Source organism: Saimiri boliviensis, chromosome 14, assembly GCF_048565385.1.
Source record: "Saimiri boliviensis isolate mSaiBol1 chromosome 14, mSaiBol1.pri, whole genome shotgun sequence".
Classification (NCBI taxonomy): domain Eukaryota; kingdom Metazoa; phylum Chordata; class Mammalia; order Primates; family Cebidae; genus Saimiri; species Saimiri boliviensis.
Window position 1 is genome coordinate 5,959,033 of NC_133462.1, and position 15,895 is coordinate 5,974,927.

At 45.9% G+C, this 15,895-nt stretch overlaps 1 protein-coding gene across 4 annotated transcripts in view; it reads right to left on the reverse strand.

Moving 5' to 3' along the window:
* The window catches only part of ZNF528 (zinc finger protein 528), a 48,523-nt gene that overhangs the window by 12,577 nt on the left and 20,051 nt on the right, over positions 1–15,895 (reverse strand). The window contains exons 1-6 of one of the 4 annotated variants that reach the window (XM_010332103.3): positions 15,498–15,539; positions 14,771–14,935; positions 11,914–11,977; positions 11,637–11,715; positions 5,601–5,727; positions 4,694–4,822 (exon numbers count right to left, since the gene is read on the reverse strand). In XM_010332103.3, the coding sequence (XP_010330405.1) occupies positions 4,694–4,822; positions 5,601–5,727; positions 11,637–11,651 (271 nt within the window). In that variant the 5' untranslated portion in view covers positions 11,652–11,715; positions 11,914–11,977; positions 14,771–14,935; positions 15,498–15,539. Of the gene's footprint in view, positions 1–4,693; positions 4,823–5,600; positions 5,728–11,636; positions 11,716–11,913; positions 11,978–14,770; positions 15,540–15,895 lie in introns of those variants that run through there. The other 3 variants (XM_010332101.3, XM_074385552.1, XM_074385553.1) reach the window with 3 other exon arrangements.

Consider the following 15,895-nt stretch of genomic DNA (forward strand, 5'->3'; position numbering starts at 1 on the left):
AAGCTTTTGGGAAAAAGCAGGGATGAGCCTCTTAGGGAAAACCAGAAATCCAAGAACAGCTATACAGGCATTAGTAATGGTACTTCCACAATCCAGAAAAATCACATCCGCAGAAAAGGACTGAGTGTTCCCAGTAATCGTCTCACCCTGTATAATCCTTACATAAAAGAACTAGAATAGCCGTTGCAGTGGCTCACGTCTATAATCCCAGCACTTTGGGAAACCAAGGTGGGCTGGTTTCACTTAAGGTCAACAGTTCGAGACCAGCCTGGCCAACATAGTGAAACACACTATGAGGTCAATCACTTCAGGTCAATAGTTCAAGATCAGCCTTGCTAACACAGTGAAATGCAGTCTCTACTAAAAATGCAAAAATTAGCCGAGCCCAGTGGCACATGCCTGTAATCCCAGCTACTTAGGAGGCTGAGGCAGAACCACTTGAACCCGGGAGGCAGAGGTTGCAGTAAGCCAACACTGTGCCACTGCACTCCAGCCTGGGTGACAAAGTGAGATTCAGTCTCAAGGAAAGAGAAAGAGAGAGAGAGAGAGAAAGAAAGACAGAGAGACAGAGAGAGAGAAAGAGAGAAGAAAGGAAGGAAGGGAGAGAGGGAGGGAGGGGAAAGGAAAGAAAAGAAAAGAAAGAAAGAAGGAAACAAAAGAAAGAAAAAAGAAAGAAGGGAGGGAGGGAGGGAAGGGAGGAAGGAATGAACAGAAAGGAAAGGAAAGAAATAAATAAACTGGGAGAAGTGGCTGTTTTAGCAAACCTTAAAAAAAAAATTACATGGCCTACAAATGGACGTGGAAATACGGCTAAAATTAAACAAAGAAACAAACAAATCTCCAACCTAGAAAAAGGCAGCCCTCTGATTACTTGACAAATATTGAAAGCAACTGTCTTAAGATGCTTACCGAGCTAAAAAATAATTGAGAGAGACAACTGTATGAAATCAGGAACACCACACATGAAAAGGAGAGTATCATGGCAGGTGCCTGTAACCCCAGCTACTCGGGAGGCCTGGGCTGAAGAATCACTTGAACCCAGGAGGCAGAGGTTGCAGTGACCCAAAATCGTGCCACTGTATTTTTGAGACTCTGTCTCAAAAAAAAAAAAGGGGGTGGGGAGGGGAGAGAATACAAAACATGGGAGAAACTATTGAAGAGAGAATAAGAATTGTGGAGCTAAAATACGACGATTGAAGTAAATGTTCACTAGAGGGTTCAGCAGCAGACTGAATAAGGCACAAGAAACAAAGAGCAGACTTAAAGAAGAAACAATGAGCAAAAAGAAAACACAAGCCAGGTGAGGTGGCTCACACCTGTAATCCCAGAACTTTGGGAGGCTGAGGTGAGCGGATCACATGAGGTTGGGAGTTCGAGACCAGCCTGGCCAACACAGAGAAACCCCATCTATACTAAAAATACAAAATTAGCCATGCGTGATAGTGCATGCCTGTAATCCCAGCTACTTGGGTGGCTAAGGCAAGAGAATAGCTTGAACCTGGCAGGTGAAGGTGGAATGAGCCAAGATCATGCCACTGCACTCAGCCTGGGCAACAAGAGAAAAACTCCAACTCAAAAAAAAAAAAAAAAAGAAAGCACAATGAAGAAAAGGAAACAGTAGTTTTTTCTTATAGATTTTTGAAGAACAACCAAGTGGGAAAATATACAAACTATTAGAGGCACATAAGGAAAAAATTGCAATTGAAGAAATAATTTCTGAAACATCCCAAATCTGAGGAAAGAACTGAATATAGAAATTCAAGAGGCTTGACCAGACTGAAAACAATGGCTCACACCTGTAATCCCAGCAGTTTGGGAGGCCGAGGCAGGTGGACTACCTGAGATCAGGAGTTCGAGATTAGCTTGGCCGACATGGTAAAACCCTGTCTCTACTAAAAAATACCAAAAATTAGCCAGTACAGTAGCTCATACCTGTAATCCTAGCACTTTGAGAGGCCAAGAGGGGTGGACTGCCTGAGCTCAGGAGTTTGAGACCAGCCTGGGCAACATGGTGAAACCCCATCCCTACTAAAACACAAAAAATTACCCAGGCATAGCAGTGTGCACCTGTAGTCCCAGATACTTGTGAGGCTGAGGCAGGAGAATTGCTTGAACCCAGGAGGCAGAGGCTGCAGTGAGCCGAAATGGCGTCACTGCACTCCAGCCCGGGCAACAGAGTGAGACTCCACCTCTAACAAAACAAAACAAAACAAAAATATAAAAAATTAGCCAGGCGTGGTGGCAGACACCTGTAATCCCAGTTACTTGGGAGGCTGAGGCAGGAGAATTGCTTGAACCTGGGAGGCGGAGATTGCAGTAAGCCAATCTCACGCCATTACACTCCAGCCTGGGCAACAAGAATGAAACTCCACTTCAAAAGAAAAAAGAGGCTTGACCATTCTAACTAAAATTAATCCAAATACATTCACACAGAGATATTCTGTAAAGAAATAATCAAAAGTCGGCCGGGCACGGTGGCTCAAGCCTGTCATCCCAGCACTTTGGGAGGCCGAGGCCAGTGGATCACGAGGTCGAGAGATCGAGACCATCCTGGTCAACATGCTGAAATCCCGTCTCTACTAAAAATACAAAAAATTAGCTGGGCATGGTGGCACATGCCTGTAATCCCAGCTACTCAGGAAGCTGAGGCAAGAAAATTGCTTGAACTCAGGAGGCGGAGGTTGCGGTGAGCCTAGATTGCGCCACTGCACTACAGCCTGGGTAACAAGAGCGAAACTCTGTCTCAAAAAAAAAAAAAAAGAAATAATCAAAAGTCAAAAGAAGACAAAGACACAATCTTGACAGCAGCAACAAAAAAGAGACTTGTCAGACAACAGGAAACACTGTAAGATTATGTGTATTTTCCAGCCGGTATCTTCCGGCTAGAAAGCAGTGAGCTGATATACTGAAAGTGCTTAAAGAAAAGTAAGCAAAACAGCAATGAAGAATATTACACGTAGCAAAACTCACCTGCAAAAATAAAGACTTTTAGACTTTCCTAGATAAAGAAGAGCTGAGGAAGTTAATTAGTATTCTACACCTGTTCAAGAAGAAATGCAAAAAGCAGCATTCAAGATGAAAGGAAAGCACTCTTTAATCTAAATGAAAATGTAAAGCTCATCAAAGGCTGGGCAGGGCGACTCAGCCTATAATCTCAGGACTCTGAGAGCCTAAGGCGGGTGTATCACCTGAGGTCTGGAGTTTGAGACCAGCCTGGCCAATGACAAAACCGTGTTTCTCCTAAGAATATAAAAATTAGCTGGGGGTGGTGGTGGGGCCCTGTAATCTCAGCTACTCGGGAATCTGAGACAGGAGAATCACTTGAACACGGGATGAGAGGTTGCAGTGAACTGAGATCCTGCCATTGCACACCAGCCTGGGCGACAAGAGCAAAACTCCATCCCCCCAAAATAAACAATACAATAAAAAAGCTCATCACAAAAGGTCAACAAATGATCAAATACAGAAACATGTATTACTGTACTTTTCACTTGTAACTTGACTTTAAATTCTTTCCTACAGTTTAAAAGACACAATCAGGCTGGTACAGTGGCTCATGCCTAATCCCACCACTTTGGAAGGCCAATAGGAGTTGGAGACCAGCTTGGCCAACATGGAAACATCCTGTCTCTACTAAAAGTATAGAAATTAGCCAGGTGTGGTGCTGTATGTCTATAATCCCAGCTACTCGGGAGGCAGACGGATGAAATGTTGAAATCAACGAAACAAAAAAAAATGTATTTTTATTTTTACAGTTTTTGAGATAGGTCTCCCTCTGTCGCATCAGGCTGGAGTGCAGTGGCATAATCTCGGCTCACTGGAACCTCTGCCTCCTGGGTTCAAGCGAATTCTCCTGTTTCAGCCTCCTGAGTAGCTGAGATTACAGGTGCCTGCCATTACACCCTACTGATTCTGTTATTTTTAGTAGAGGCAGGGTTTCACCATGTTGGCCAGGCTGATCTTGAACGCCTGGCCTCAAGTGATCTGCTTGCCTCGGCCTCCCAAGTGCTGGGATTACAGGCATGGAGCCACTCTGCCCAGCCAAAAGAAGAAAAATTTAACGATCAACAAATATGTACCTACTAAACATCACACCTTGCTGGGTATGGTGGCTCACATCTGTAATCCTAACACTTTGGGAAGCTGAGACAGGTGGATTGCTTGAGGCCAGGAGTTCGAGAGCAGCCTGGGTAACATGGTGAAATGCAATCTCCACAAAAAATACAAAAAATTAGCCAGGCATGGTGGCGTACACCTGTAGTCCCAGCTATTCAGGAGGTTGCGGTGGAAGAATCCCCTGAGCCCAGGAAGTCAAGGGTGGAGCAAGTTGTAATCATGCCACTGGACTCTGGCCTGGGTGATGCCAGAGACACCCTGTTTCCAAAAATAAATACGAAAATAAAGAAAAATACCTGTTCAGAACTCACAAGACTTCAACTTTTGTTTTCCTACAGAATTCTCACACTCACAGAGAGTTTCCCACATTATCTAAGAGTGTGGCTTTGCAGGGTACAGTGGCTCATGCCTGTAATCCCAACACTGGAGGACGGAGCCAGGAGGATCCCTTGAGTCCGGGAACTCAAGGCTGCAGTGAGCTATGACTGCCACTGCACTTAGTCTGGATGACAGAGTGAGACACTATCTCAAAAAACAAAAATTATTGGGCCCCTCCTCTGCCCACCTGAGCTCTTACCTGTGTTCACACCTCTGATGCACTCCCTGCCATCTGGATTCCATGCTATTTTCTCTTCACTCTGCAGAGTCCAGGGTTCTCTCTTTTGCTCCAACATGGAGACAACGCTCAGGTCAGGAAGACCCACTCCTATTTATAAAAAGAAAGAATAAATGCGTGCTATGGCATCTCCCAAGTCCAAGCCCTATATTTAGGTAGGAGAGAGGATATTACAAATGAATCAAAAATAGCATTTTTGGCTGGGCGCGGTGGCTCAAGCCTGTAATCCCAGCACTTTGGGAGGCCGAGGCGGGTGGATCACGAGGTCAAGAGATCGAGACCATCCTGGTCAACATGGTGAAACCCCGTCTCTACTAAAAATACAAAAAATTAGCTGGGCATGGTGGCATGTGCCTGTAATCCCAGCTACTCAGGAGGCTGAGGCAGGAGAATTGCCTGAACCCAGGAGGTGGAGGTTGCGGTGAGCCGAGATGGCACCATTGCACTCCAGCCTGGGTAACAAGAGCAAAACTCCGTCTCAAAAAAAAAAAAAAAATAGCATTTCACAAATTCATCCACTGACTGCCTCTTTCTGAATGCTTAGGGAACACTGCAACACACAGACATCAAGCCCCCTTCCGAGAGCTACAGAATGAAAAGCACAAAGAGGGGAAACAGGAAATTGGATATTTTTCAAATTTGTCTTAAGGTTTCATGTATACTTCAGCCCTGGTGCCACCAATGATGAATCGTGAAGGGAGCAGAACACCTGAAGAAAGGGGACATTTCAAGTCCAGAAAGTATAATGGAGCTTTTCAATTTTGAGTCAACAAGGTTTCAATCTCATCAAGCAATGCAGGAGCTCCTAAGAGACAATGCAGAGATCCACCAGGACAGATCCCAGCTTCTGGAGGGACATTATTCTCACCCAGGGAGACCAGGTTCCTGTAGTTCTCCAGCATCACGTCCTTGTATAAAGTCCTCTGAGCAGGGTCCAGGCATCCCCACTCCTCCTGAGAGAACTCTATGGCCACGTCCATGAATGTCAAGGGTCCCTACAAGGAAATCTACATTTCAGCCACAGGGTATGGAGAGAGTGCTCATCTTCACACAGAATGAGAAGACAGTGGTTAAGGACTGACTCCACTGAAGTGAGTTCTGTGAAAAATCCACATTAAGGTACTCTTGAGCCAGTTATGTGTCTGTAATTGTTATTTTATTATTTTTAAGAGATGGGGTTTCTCCTTCTTGGCCAGGATGGTCTCGAACTCCTGACCTCAGGTGATCCACCCACCTCAGCCTCCCAAAGTGCTGGGATTACAGGCGTGAGCCACCACACCTGGCCTATGACATTCTTTAAATCAATACAGATGGCTCATTTTGTGGACAATACAAACAAAAAAATTAAACCAGGGTTATCTCTATATACAAGTGTAACGTGTTTTCAAACACCAAGTGATATCCACCTGAGATACAATTCAAGAGGTGTCTTTAGAGATGATGATGCCTATAGTGGTTTTTCTTTTTCTTGAAACAGAGTGTCAGACTGGAGTGCGGTGGCATAATCTCGACTCACTGCAACCTCCACCTCCCAAGCTCAAGTGATCCTCCAATCTCGGCCTCTGGAGTAGCTGGCAATACAGGCTTATGCCACCATACCTGGCTAATTTCTGGATTTTTTGTAAAGATGGGATCTCACTATGTTGCCCATACTGGCCTTGAACTCCTAAGCTCAAGCCATCCTCCCATCTCAGCCTTCTAAAGTCCTGGGATTATAGGTGTGAGCCACCACAAGCGACCTACAGCAGTTTTTTAAAATGGTCAAAATCGGCCGGGCGCGGTGGCTCAAGCCTGTAATCCCAGCACTTTGGGAGGCCAAGGCAGGTGGATCACAAGGTCAAGCGATCGAGACCATCCTGGCCAGCATGGTGAAACCCCGTCTCTACTAAAAATACAAAAATTAGCTGGGCGTGGTGACGTGCACCTGTAGTCCCAGCTACTCAGGAGGCTGAGGCAGGAGAACTGCTTGAACCCGGGAGGCGGAGGTTGCAGTGAGCCAAGATTGTGCCACTGCACTCCAGCCTAGTGCCTGGCGACAGAGTGAGACTCTGTCTCAAAAAAAAAAGGTCAAAATCTTGGCCAGATGTGGTGGCTCATGCTGTAATCCTGTAATCCCAGCAATCTGGGAGGACAAGGCAGGCAGATCACCTGAGGTCAGGAGTTGAGACCACCCTGGCCAACATGGTAAAACCCTTTCTCTACTAAAAATACAAAAAAAATTAGCCAGGTATGGTAATGAGCACCTCTAATCCTGGCTACTCAGGAAGCTGAGACAGAATTGCTTGAACCCAGGAGGCAGAGGTTGCAGTGAGCCAAAATCATGCCCCTGCACTCCAGCCTTGTGACAGAGCAAAAATCTGTTTCAAAAAAAAAGAAAAATGGTCAAAATCTGAAAGCTGTGATGATGATGATAACAGCAATGGCTGAATGCAACACCTCCCATGTGATAGGCATTATTCTAAATGCTTTACACGAACTAACTGGTATAGCAACAAAACCCCATGAAAGAACGATCTGTTCCTTCTTACTGAAGAGAAAACTCTTTGACATATACTCTGGCAGACTTGCCCCAGGCGTGAGGGCTGAAAACGGCAGGGTAAGCACCAGATCCCATGTGTCTGGATATTAGAATCAAACCTAACAAATCAAAGGGTTAAGTAACAAATCAGTAACAAAAGTAAACTGCCAATTACCTAATTCAGTAAACTTAAAACAAGTTCAAGGATTAAAAACACTGAACTGCCTAAAATGTCATTATATCTGCATATACATAATGCTATATATCCCCATAATACATTATTATTCTTACAGATATCAGCTCATTCACATGATAGTGTAGAAAAATTTGAGCATCCTGCTAAATATTTAAGATATAATTTCGGCCGGGAGCGGTGGCTCAAGCCTGTAATCCCAGCACTTTGAGAGGCCGAGGCGGGTGAATCATGAGGTCAAGAGATCGAGACCATCCTGGTCAACATGGTGAAATCCCGTCTCAACTAAAAATACAAAAATTAGCTGGGCATGGTGGCGCGTGCCTATAATCCCAGCTACTCAGGAGGCTGAGGCAGGAGAATTGCCTGAACTCAGAAGGCAGAGGTTGCGGTGAGCCAAAATCATGCCATTGCACTCGAGCATGGGTAACAAGAATGAAACACCATCTCAAAAAAAAAAAAAAAAAAAAAAAAAAAAACAAGATATAATTTCAACTGATAAAAAAATATACAATTTACATAAAATGATGACATGCCATTCATAAAAACCATAGGCTAGCTCATCTGTGCACTTACGCACACACATCACAGGTACACACAAATATATACTAACACTAATATACACTAGTACACATATACACTTATACACATCACCTGAAATAAGAGGAGTTGTCTCTCAGTGACCTATTTTTTACATGATATTTTTCATTATTACTTTGGTTCGCAATATTTTAGACATAAGATCTTAGTACATTGCCCAAATTGAACAGCAGTGGCCATTCATAGTGAACCACAGCCTTGAGCTCCTGGCGTCAAAGGATCCTCCCTCCTCAGCCTCCCATGTGGGAAACTAAAGGCATGCACCACTGTGCCTACCTGTATTATTTTTCCTAATCTGTATTTCAGCATGTTTGCAACAATAAAAATGTGTAAGTTGTACTCAATTTAGTTCATAAACATTATATGGTAGGTGATTAAAAATGGGAGACCAGCTTGGTGTGGTGGCTCACACCTGTAATCCCAGCACTTTGGGAGGCTGAGGCAGGTGGGTCACCCAAGGTGAGGAGTTCAAGACCAGCCTGACTAATATGGAGAAACCCCATCTCTACTACAAATACAAAATTAGCCAGGCATGGTGAGAGAGGTGACTGATTTCTAATTCAGAGAACATTTACATGAGGATGTAAAGGAGCAAGCAATCCAACTTCCTAACATGAAAACATGCAAATTTTCACAACTTTCAGAATAAAATGTCGCAACGAAACAATCACTGAGGATTGAAAAATATGTATCACAACGCTACATAAATACATTTGCCCAGGACTTGAGAGGACTCTTGACGCAGAGCTGACAACAGTGGCTCCCGACGAGATATGAGGGAGGGTGGAAGGCTAGGCAGGGTGCGGGATGCTTTGTACCTGATATGCTGATAAGCTGAACTTTTTTTTTTTTTTTTTTTTTTTTGAGACGGAGTTTCACTCTTGTTACCCAGGCTGGAGTGCAATGGCACGATCTCGCTCACCGCAACCTCCGCCTCCTGGGTTCAAGCAATTCTCCTGCCTCAGCCTCCTGAGTAAGTGGGATTACAGGCACGTGCCACCATGCCCAGCTAATTTTTTGTATTTTTAGTAGAGACGGGGTTTCACCATGTTGACCAGGATGGTCTCGATCTCTCGACCTCGTGATCCACCCGCCTCAGCCTCCCAAAGTGCTGGGATTACAGGCTTGAGCCACCGCGCCCGGCCATATAAACTGAACTTTTGTCTGGACTTTCATTATTTAAAAATACACATAATTTAGCCGGGTGAGCCGAGATGGCACCATTGCAATCCAGCCTGGGTAACAAGAGTGAAACTCCATCTCAAAAAACAAAAACAAAAACACATAATTTGATTGCTTAAAAAATACACTACTGCCAGGTGCTCACACCTGTAATCCTAGCACTTTGGGAGGCCGAGGCGGGTGGATCACAAGGTCAAGAGATCGAGACCATCCTGGTCAACATGGTGAAACCCCATCTCTACTACTAAAAATACAAAAAATTAGCTGGGCATGGTGGCACGTGCCTGTAATTCCAGCTACTCAGGAGGCTGAGGCAGGAGAATTGACTGAACCCAGGAGGCGGAGGTTGTGGTGAGCCAAGATCGCGCCATTGCACTCCAGCCTGGGTAACAAGAGTGAAACTCCATCTCAATTAAAAAAAAAAAAAAAATACTTGGCCAGGTATGGTGGTTCACGCCTATAATCCCAGCACTTTGGGAGGCCAAGGCGCGCGAGGATCACCCGAGGTTAGAAGTTTGAGACCAGCCTGGCCAACATGGAGAAAACTTGTCTCTACTAAAAATACAAAATTAGCCAGGTGTGGCAGCACCTGTAATCCCAGCTATTCGGGAGGCTGAGGCAGGAGAATCACCTGAACCTGGGAGGCAGAGGGTTCAGTGAGCTGAGATTGCACCATAGCACTCCAACCTGGACGACAAGAGGGAAACTCCGTCTTAGAAAAAAAAAAAGAAAAAACAAAACAAAAAACCCAAAAAAACAATACTTAATAATAATTGGTAGTACAAGAACATGATTTCCTCCTCTCTAGTGACAAAAAAATTCTAGGCCAGGTGCAGTGGCTCACACCTGTAATCCCAGCACTTTTGGGAGGCCAAGGCAGGAGGATCGCTTGAGCCCAGGAATTCAAGACCAGCCTGGACAACATAGCGAGATCCCATCACTTAAAAAAAAGAAAAGAAAGAAAGAAAGAAATTAAGCTGTAATCTCTAAGCAAAATTAGAACCTTTTCCAACTAGCACAGCAGCTGCACAAGACTGCCTGCAGGAATGCCAGTCTCTGAGGGAAGCATGTGGTGAGGATGACAAGAGAGCATCTTCCCTGAACCAAACCAGAGACAGAGAAAAAAAACGGGAAAAGGTGACAGATTTGTAAATGCTTTTGAATGTCCAACTGTTAAGACATTTATCTTGATTTCATATTTTAAAATAGAATAGTTTATAAAGTGAATAAAACATTCTCTATCACTGAGGTTTTTATCTAAACATTCCATTCCTTTGCCAATCATGAAGATATCTGAGCTGGGCGCGGTGGCTCATGCCTGTAATCCCAGCACTTTGGGAGACTGAAGCAGGTGTATCACAAGGTCAAGAGATCGAGACCATCCTGGTCAACATGGTGAAACCCCGTCTCTACTAAAAATACAAAACATTAGCTGGGCATGGTGGCGCGTGCCTGTAATCCCAGCTACTCAGGAGGCTCAGGCAGGAGAATTGCCTGAAACCAGGAGGCAGAGGTTGCGGTGAGCCGAGACCGCGCCATTGCACTCCAGCCAGGGTAATAAGAGCGAAACCCCGTCTCAAAAAAAAAAAAAAAAAAAAAAAAGGTATCTGAGTAAGACAGACAGATTGTTTAGACTGTTTAGCTTCCAATGTCATCCAAAATAAGGCAGAAAAAATTTCCCTTTTGTCAACTCTTTTTCCAGAATTGACCAAATACGTTAATATGTAACTTTTGGCTGGGTGAGGTGGCTCATGCCTGTAATCCCAGCACTTTGGGAGACCAAGGTGGCCGGATCACTTGAGGCTGGCATTCAAGATCAACGTGGCCAACATGGCAAAACCCCATCTCTCCTAGAAACACAAAAATTAGATGGGGGTGGTGGTGCACACCTGTTAATCCCAGCTACTTGAGAGGCTGAGGCGGAAGAATCCTTTGAACCTGGGAGGCAGAGGTTGTAATGAGCGGGGATCATGCCACTGCACTCCAGCCTGGCTGGCAGAGCAAGACTCTGTCTCAAAAAAAAAAAAAAAAAAAAAGAAATAGAAACTTCTGCACACAACTTCTCTAATTCTAGTCCACAGAACACTGACAGTGTTCGCATCCAGATGTGACCCCTGAACAATCTCTGCTGCCCAACAGCCCTGAAACTATGGGACCCTCACCCCGTCTCCATCCATGTCTGGGGTAAGCCCTTCCCAGCACCACGTCCAGTGCAGCCTCTTCCCAAGCTCATGTCACCGGGTGATAGCAAACTAGAATCTCAATGGACATGAAGGGACTGGAAGTAGCCATGGATAAGTGCAAGGAAACCAGATAAGAAGGATGCTTCAGAGTCAGAGATTAGCAACTCCAATGCCGGGTATTTCAGGAAGAAACAGAGACAGAACAATTCACTGAGACTACTACCTTACCTGACTAAGGGCCATTCCTCACTTCTTTTCTTTCCTCTTCCGAGTTGCTTCCTCGCATATGTCTCTTTGGAACTGAATCCTGAATGTCAAAAATATGCTGTTTAGGGCTTAGAATCAACATACCTCCTTCCTGCACAACAGCCACACACAAAGGAAAGACCTGCCTCTGAGGTACTCCTCGAACTTGGACTTTCTTCATAGGCCTGATTCATCCTAACTGAGCAAACAGATGTTAACAATTTCAGAAATCACTCCACTATGAGGTTAAGGTACTTACTCTGTTGAGTGGATTCCCTCTGAGACTGTTTCACTTTATTCCTCTCTGCTTTAAAATTGTGAACCTAAAAACAAAAAAAACTGTTTATGTGGTAATAAACCATGAGATTCCTAAAATCATGCTTTAACCAATCACTTATTTTAAAAATACCAAACGGCCAGGCGCGGTGGCTCAAGCCTGTAATCCCAGCACTTTGGGAGGCAGAGGCGGGTGGATCACGAGGTCAAGAGATCAAGACCATCCTGGTCAACATGGTGAAACCCCGTCTCTACTAAAAATACAAAAAATTAGCTGGGCATGGTGGCACGTGCCCGTAATCCCAGCTACTCAGGAGGCTGAGGCAGGAGAATTGCCTGAACCCAGGAGGCAGAGGTTGCGGTGAGCCGAGATCGTGCCATTGCACTCCAGCCTGGGTAACAAGAGCAAAACTCCGTCTCAAAAATAAAATAAAATAATAAAAAAAATAAAAATAAAAAAGGAATTACTGTGTGTATGTGTGCGTGTGTGTTTTAACGGCAACACTTCCATCTGGGTACACTGATCAACATAATTCCCTTGAAGTAAAAACTGGTGACACTGTGAAGTTGGGATGCCATGTCATCACGAGTGTGACTGGGGCTGGCTTGTGGCACAAAGTCTCATGGTCAGCAGCAGCTAGCAGCAGGGACAATTCGCAGTCACTACTGAGTAAGACCAGAGACCTAGAGAAAGGTGAGTGGGCCTGCTGGAAAAGTCTTCCTCCTACTATTTGAGATAGGAAGAAACCACAGTGTTTTTACTACACTTACACCACACAGAATATACCTCACCTCTAGTGATCAAAACATGTGTGTGGTTGTTCCTACGCTGACCAGTTAAACTGAGCTAAATGACAGAACACCCAGTTGCTGTTTGACGAAGAATTGCTTGTTGGTGACAAGTATCCCCATATTATTTTGGTGACCAGAGATAAAGCACTCTGTGTTGAGTGCTCTCCATTGTGTTCACTATGAGAGCACAAAAAAACACTTGGGTTTTTCCTATCTTAGACACTCCCTCACACCCTAGTCCATCCCAAGAAAACCGAAGAGAGTGGCCAGGTGGTGGCTCACGCCTGTAATCCCAGCACTTTGGGAGGCCAAGGTGGGTAGATTGCCTGAGGTCAGGAGTTTGATACCAGTCTGGCCAGCATGGTGAAATGCCATGTCTACTAAAAATACAAAAAAATTAGCTGGTCATGATGGTGTGCACCTGTAATTCCAGCTACTCAGGAGGCTGAGGCAGGGGAATTGCTTGAACCAGAAGTGTGGAGGTTGCAGTGTGCCGAGAGGATGCCACTGCACTCCAGCCTGAGCAACAGAACAAGACACTGTCTCCAATTAAAAAAAAAAAAAGAAGCCGGGCGCGGTGGCTCAAGCCTGTAATCCCAGCACTTTGGGAGGCTGAGGCGGGTGGATCACGAGGTCGAGAGATCGAGACCATCCTGGTCAACATGGTGAAACCCCGTCTCTACTAAAAATACAAAAAATTAGCTGGGCATGGTGGCACGTGCCTGTAATCCCAGCTACTCAGGAGGCTGAGGCAGGAGAATTGCCTGAGCCCAGGAGGCGGAGGTTGCGGTGAGCCGAGATCGCGCCATTGCACTCCAGCCTGGGTAACAAGAGCGAAACTCCGTCTCAAAAAAAAAAAAAAACAAAAAAAAAAAAGAAGGAAAAGAGAAGAGAGTGAATCACATCTGAATCAGCCCAGTCACTGCCCTCTGGCAGAATAGAGATAACAAATGGAAGCTAACCTGTGATGCCAAGAATTATAGAACGCACATGCCTTATATACACACATCTTCGTGTGTGTGTGTGTGTGTGTGTGTGTGTGTGTGTGTTTTGAGACAGAGTAATGCTCTGTCACCTAAGCTGGAGGGGAGTGGTGTGATATAGGCTCACTGCAACCTCTGCCTCCCCAGGATTAAGCGATTCTTCTGCCTCAGCCTCCCAAGTAGCTGGGATTACAGGCGCAGGCCAAACTGCCCTGCTAATTTTTTTTTTTTCTAGAGACAGGATTTCACCTTGTTGGCCAGACTGGTCTCAACTCAAGTGATCCGCTCACCTCAGCCGCCCAAAGTGTTGTGATTACACACATGAGACACAAGCCGAGGCTTCATGTATTTTAGACAAATTTTATATTATAAATAGAGAAATTAATATGTCACGATTTAATCATAATTTCCAATCAACTGACCAGTCATTTGTAATCTGAGTCCCCATCTTTTCTCACTACTGTTTCCCTCCTCTGTACATATCTCTCATTCTCATCTTTTTCCCTAGCTCTTTTTTTCTCTTTATTTTCCCCTAGGATTCTGTACATTTCGAGCCCCTTCTCTTCTTCTTCTCTTTGTCCCCTTCTTTCCTCTATTCCTTTTCTCCCACCTGTTCTGTGCCATTTTTATAATTTGTTTCACTTCTTATTCCTCTTTCTGCCAATCTTTCACTGTCCCTAATCTCCATACATTTCTGCCTCTTTCCTCCCACATCTCAGCTCCCCTTGGGCTCTCCCTGTAAACTTCCATCTTCCCTGTTACACGCCTCCTGTCCCCGCTCTCTGGCACCCTCAGATACCAGGCCTCCCGCTGCTGTGGTTCTCCCTCTCCTCTCCTTGTCACCAGCTGCCCCCTCTGAGTCCCAGCACCATGCTGCTCTGTATGCCCTGGCTCCAAATCCCTCCCCCTCTCTCCCACTCTCTGTCTGAGGAGCCTTCCCTATCTTGTTGAACTTTTTTTTGGCTTTCTACAGATCCAGTTTGCTTTACATTTTTAGTTACTTTTCTCCCCCTGCTACTTTCTCGGCATCTTCTTTCACTGTGTCTCTGCAAACCCCTCACTCACCTTCTACTTTGCCGTCTGTTAATGGGTCTCTCATTCTTCATTTCTCTTTCAAAATTTCTCTATTTCCTCTCACTCGTTCTCCATCTTTCCCGCCACACATTCACAGGCAGGAGATTGGAGAAAGATGCCCACCTCCGGAAGAGCTCATTTTCAGTGCGCTGGACGCTGGCTCCAGAGAACAGTGGATGTCAGGAGATAGAAGTTACTCCCCACACTTGGGGTAGGGACAAGCAGTGGCTGGGAAAGGGAGGCCTGGGGAACACAGGGTCCAGATCAAGGAGGAAAAAGGCAGGAGTGCGTCAGGAGAGGAGCAGTCTGCAGAAACCGGGCAGAGTACGCGGTGTCTCGCGCCGCGTTGGGGCGCCCCGCTCCAGGGGCCAAGAAGGCCGAGGCTGGGGGACCAGAGAGACTTGAATCCACCTCGCGGGTAAGGACTTTAGGTGGTACGGGGCGTGTGTAGGGATTAGCAAAGAATTTGAAGCAGGAAATCTCCACGATAGGAGACGTCTACATGGCCACAGGGCAAAAAGACCGGGCACAGGAGCAGCCTGCAAGCGATTTTAACACGCAGGAAAGCGATTCCGAGACTCTCAAAGGACGTCTGAATTGACTCGGGGTGGAGGAAGCCGTGCCGGGATTTCCAGGTCTGCCTGCCACTCATATCCCGGGTATAGAAACCCAAAAGAACTGGACAGTCTAGAATTAGCCCAGACAAAGGGTAACTCACGCGCTGCTGCGAAACCCTCTCGCCACGCGATCGACTTCCGGGTCTACCGGAAACTGCGCTCTAAGCGTTCACCCCCAGCGATTCCCCTTCCGGGTTTGCAGGAAATTGCGCGTGCATCCTAGAGTCCGGACAGGCTGGCACCTGGGCTGGCTGGTACTTGGGTGGGGTGGGACCTGGGCAGGCCGGGACGAGGCCGGGGAGGGGCCTGCGCTTCAGTTGGCCTGACTCGCCTCCCTCCAATGCTGTTGCAATGCTGTTGCCCCAGGCAGGCCTGGTTATCATACCTGAGGCGGCAATCCTCTTGAGCCTAGTGACATACATCTGGCTGTACCTCAAGGTTACTGCACTGTGCTTCTTTCCAGGGTTTTGGAGGCAAGATCCGCTCAGCGGTCTCAAAA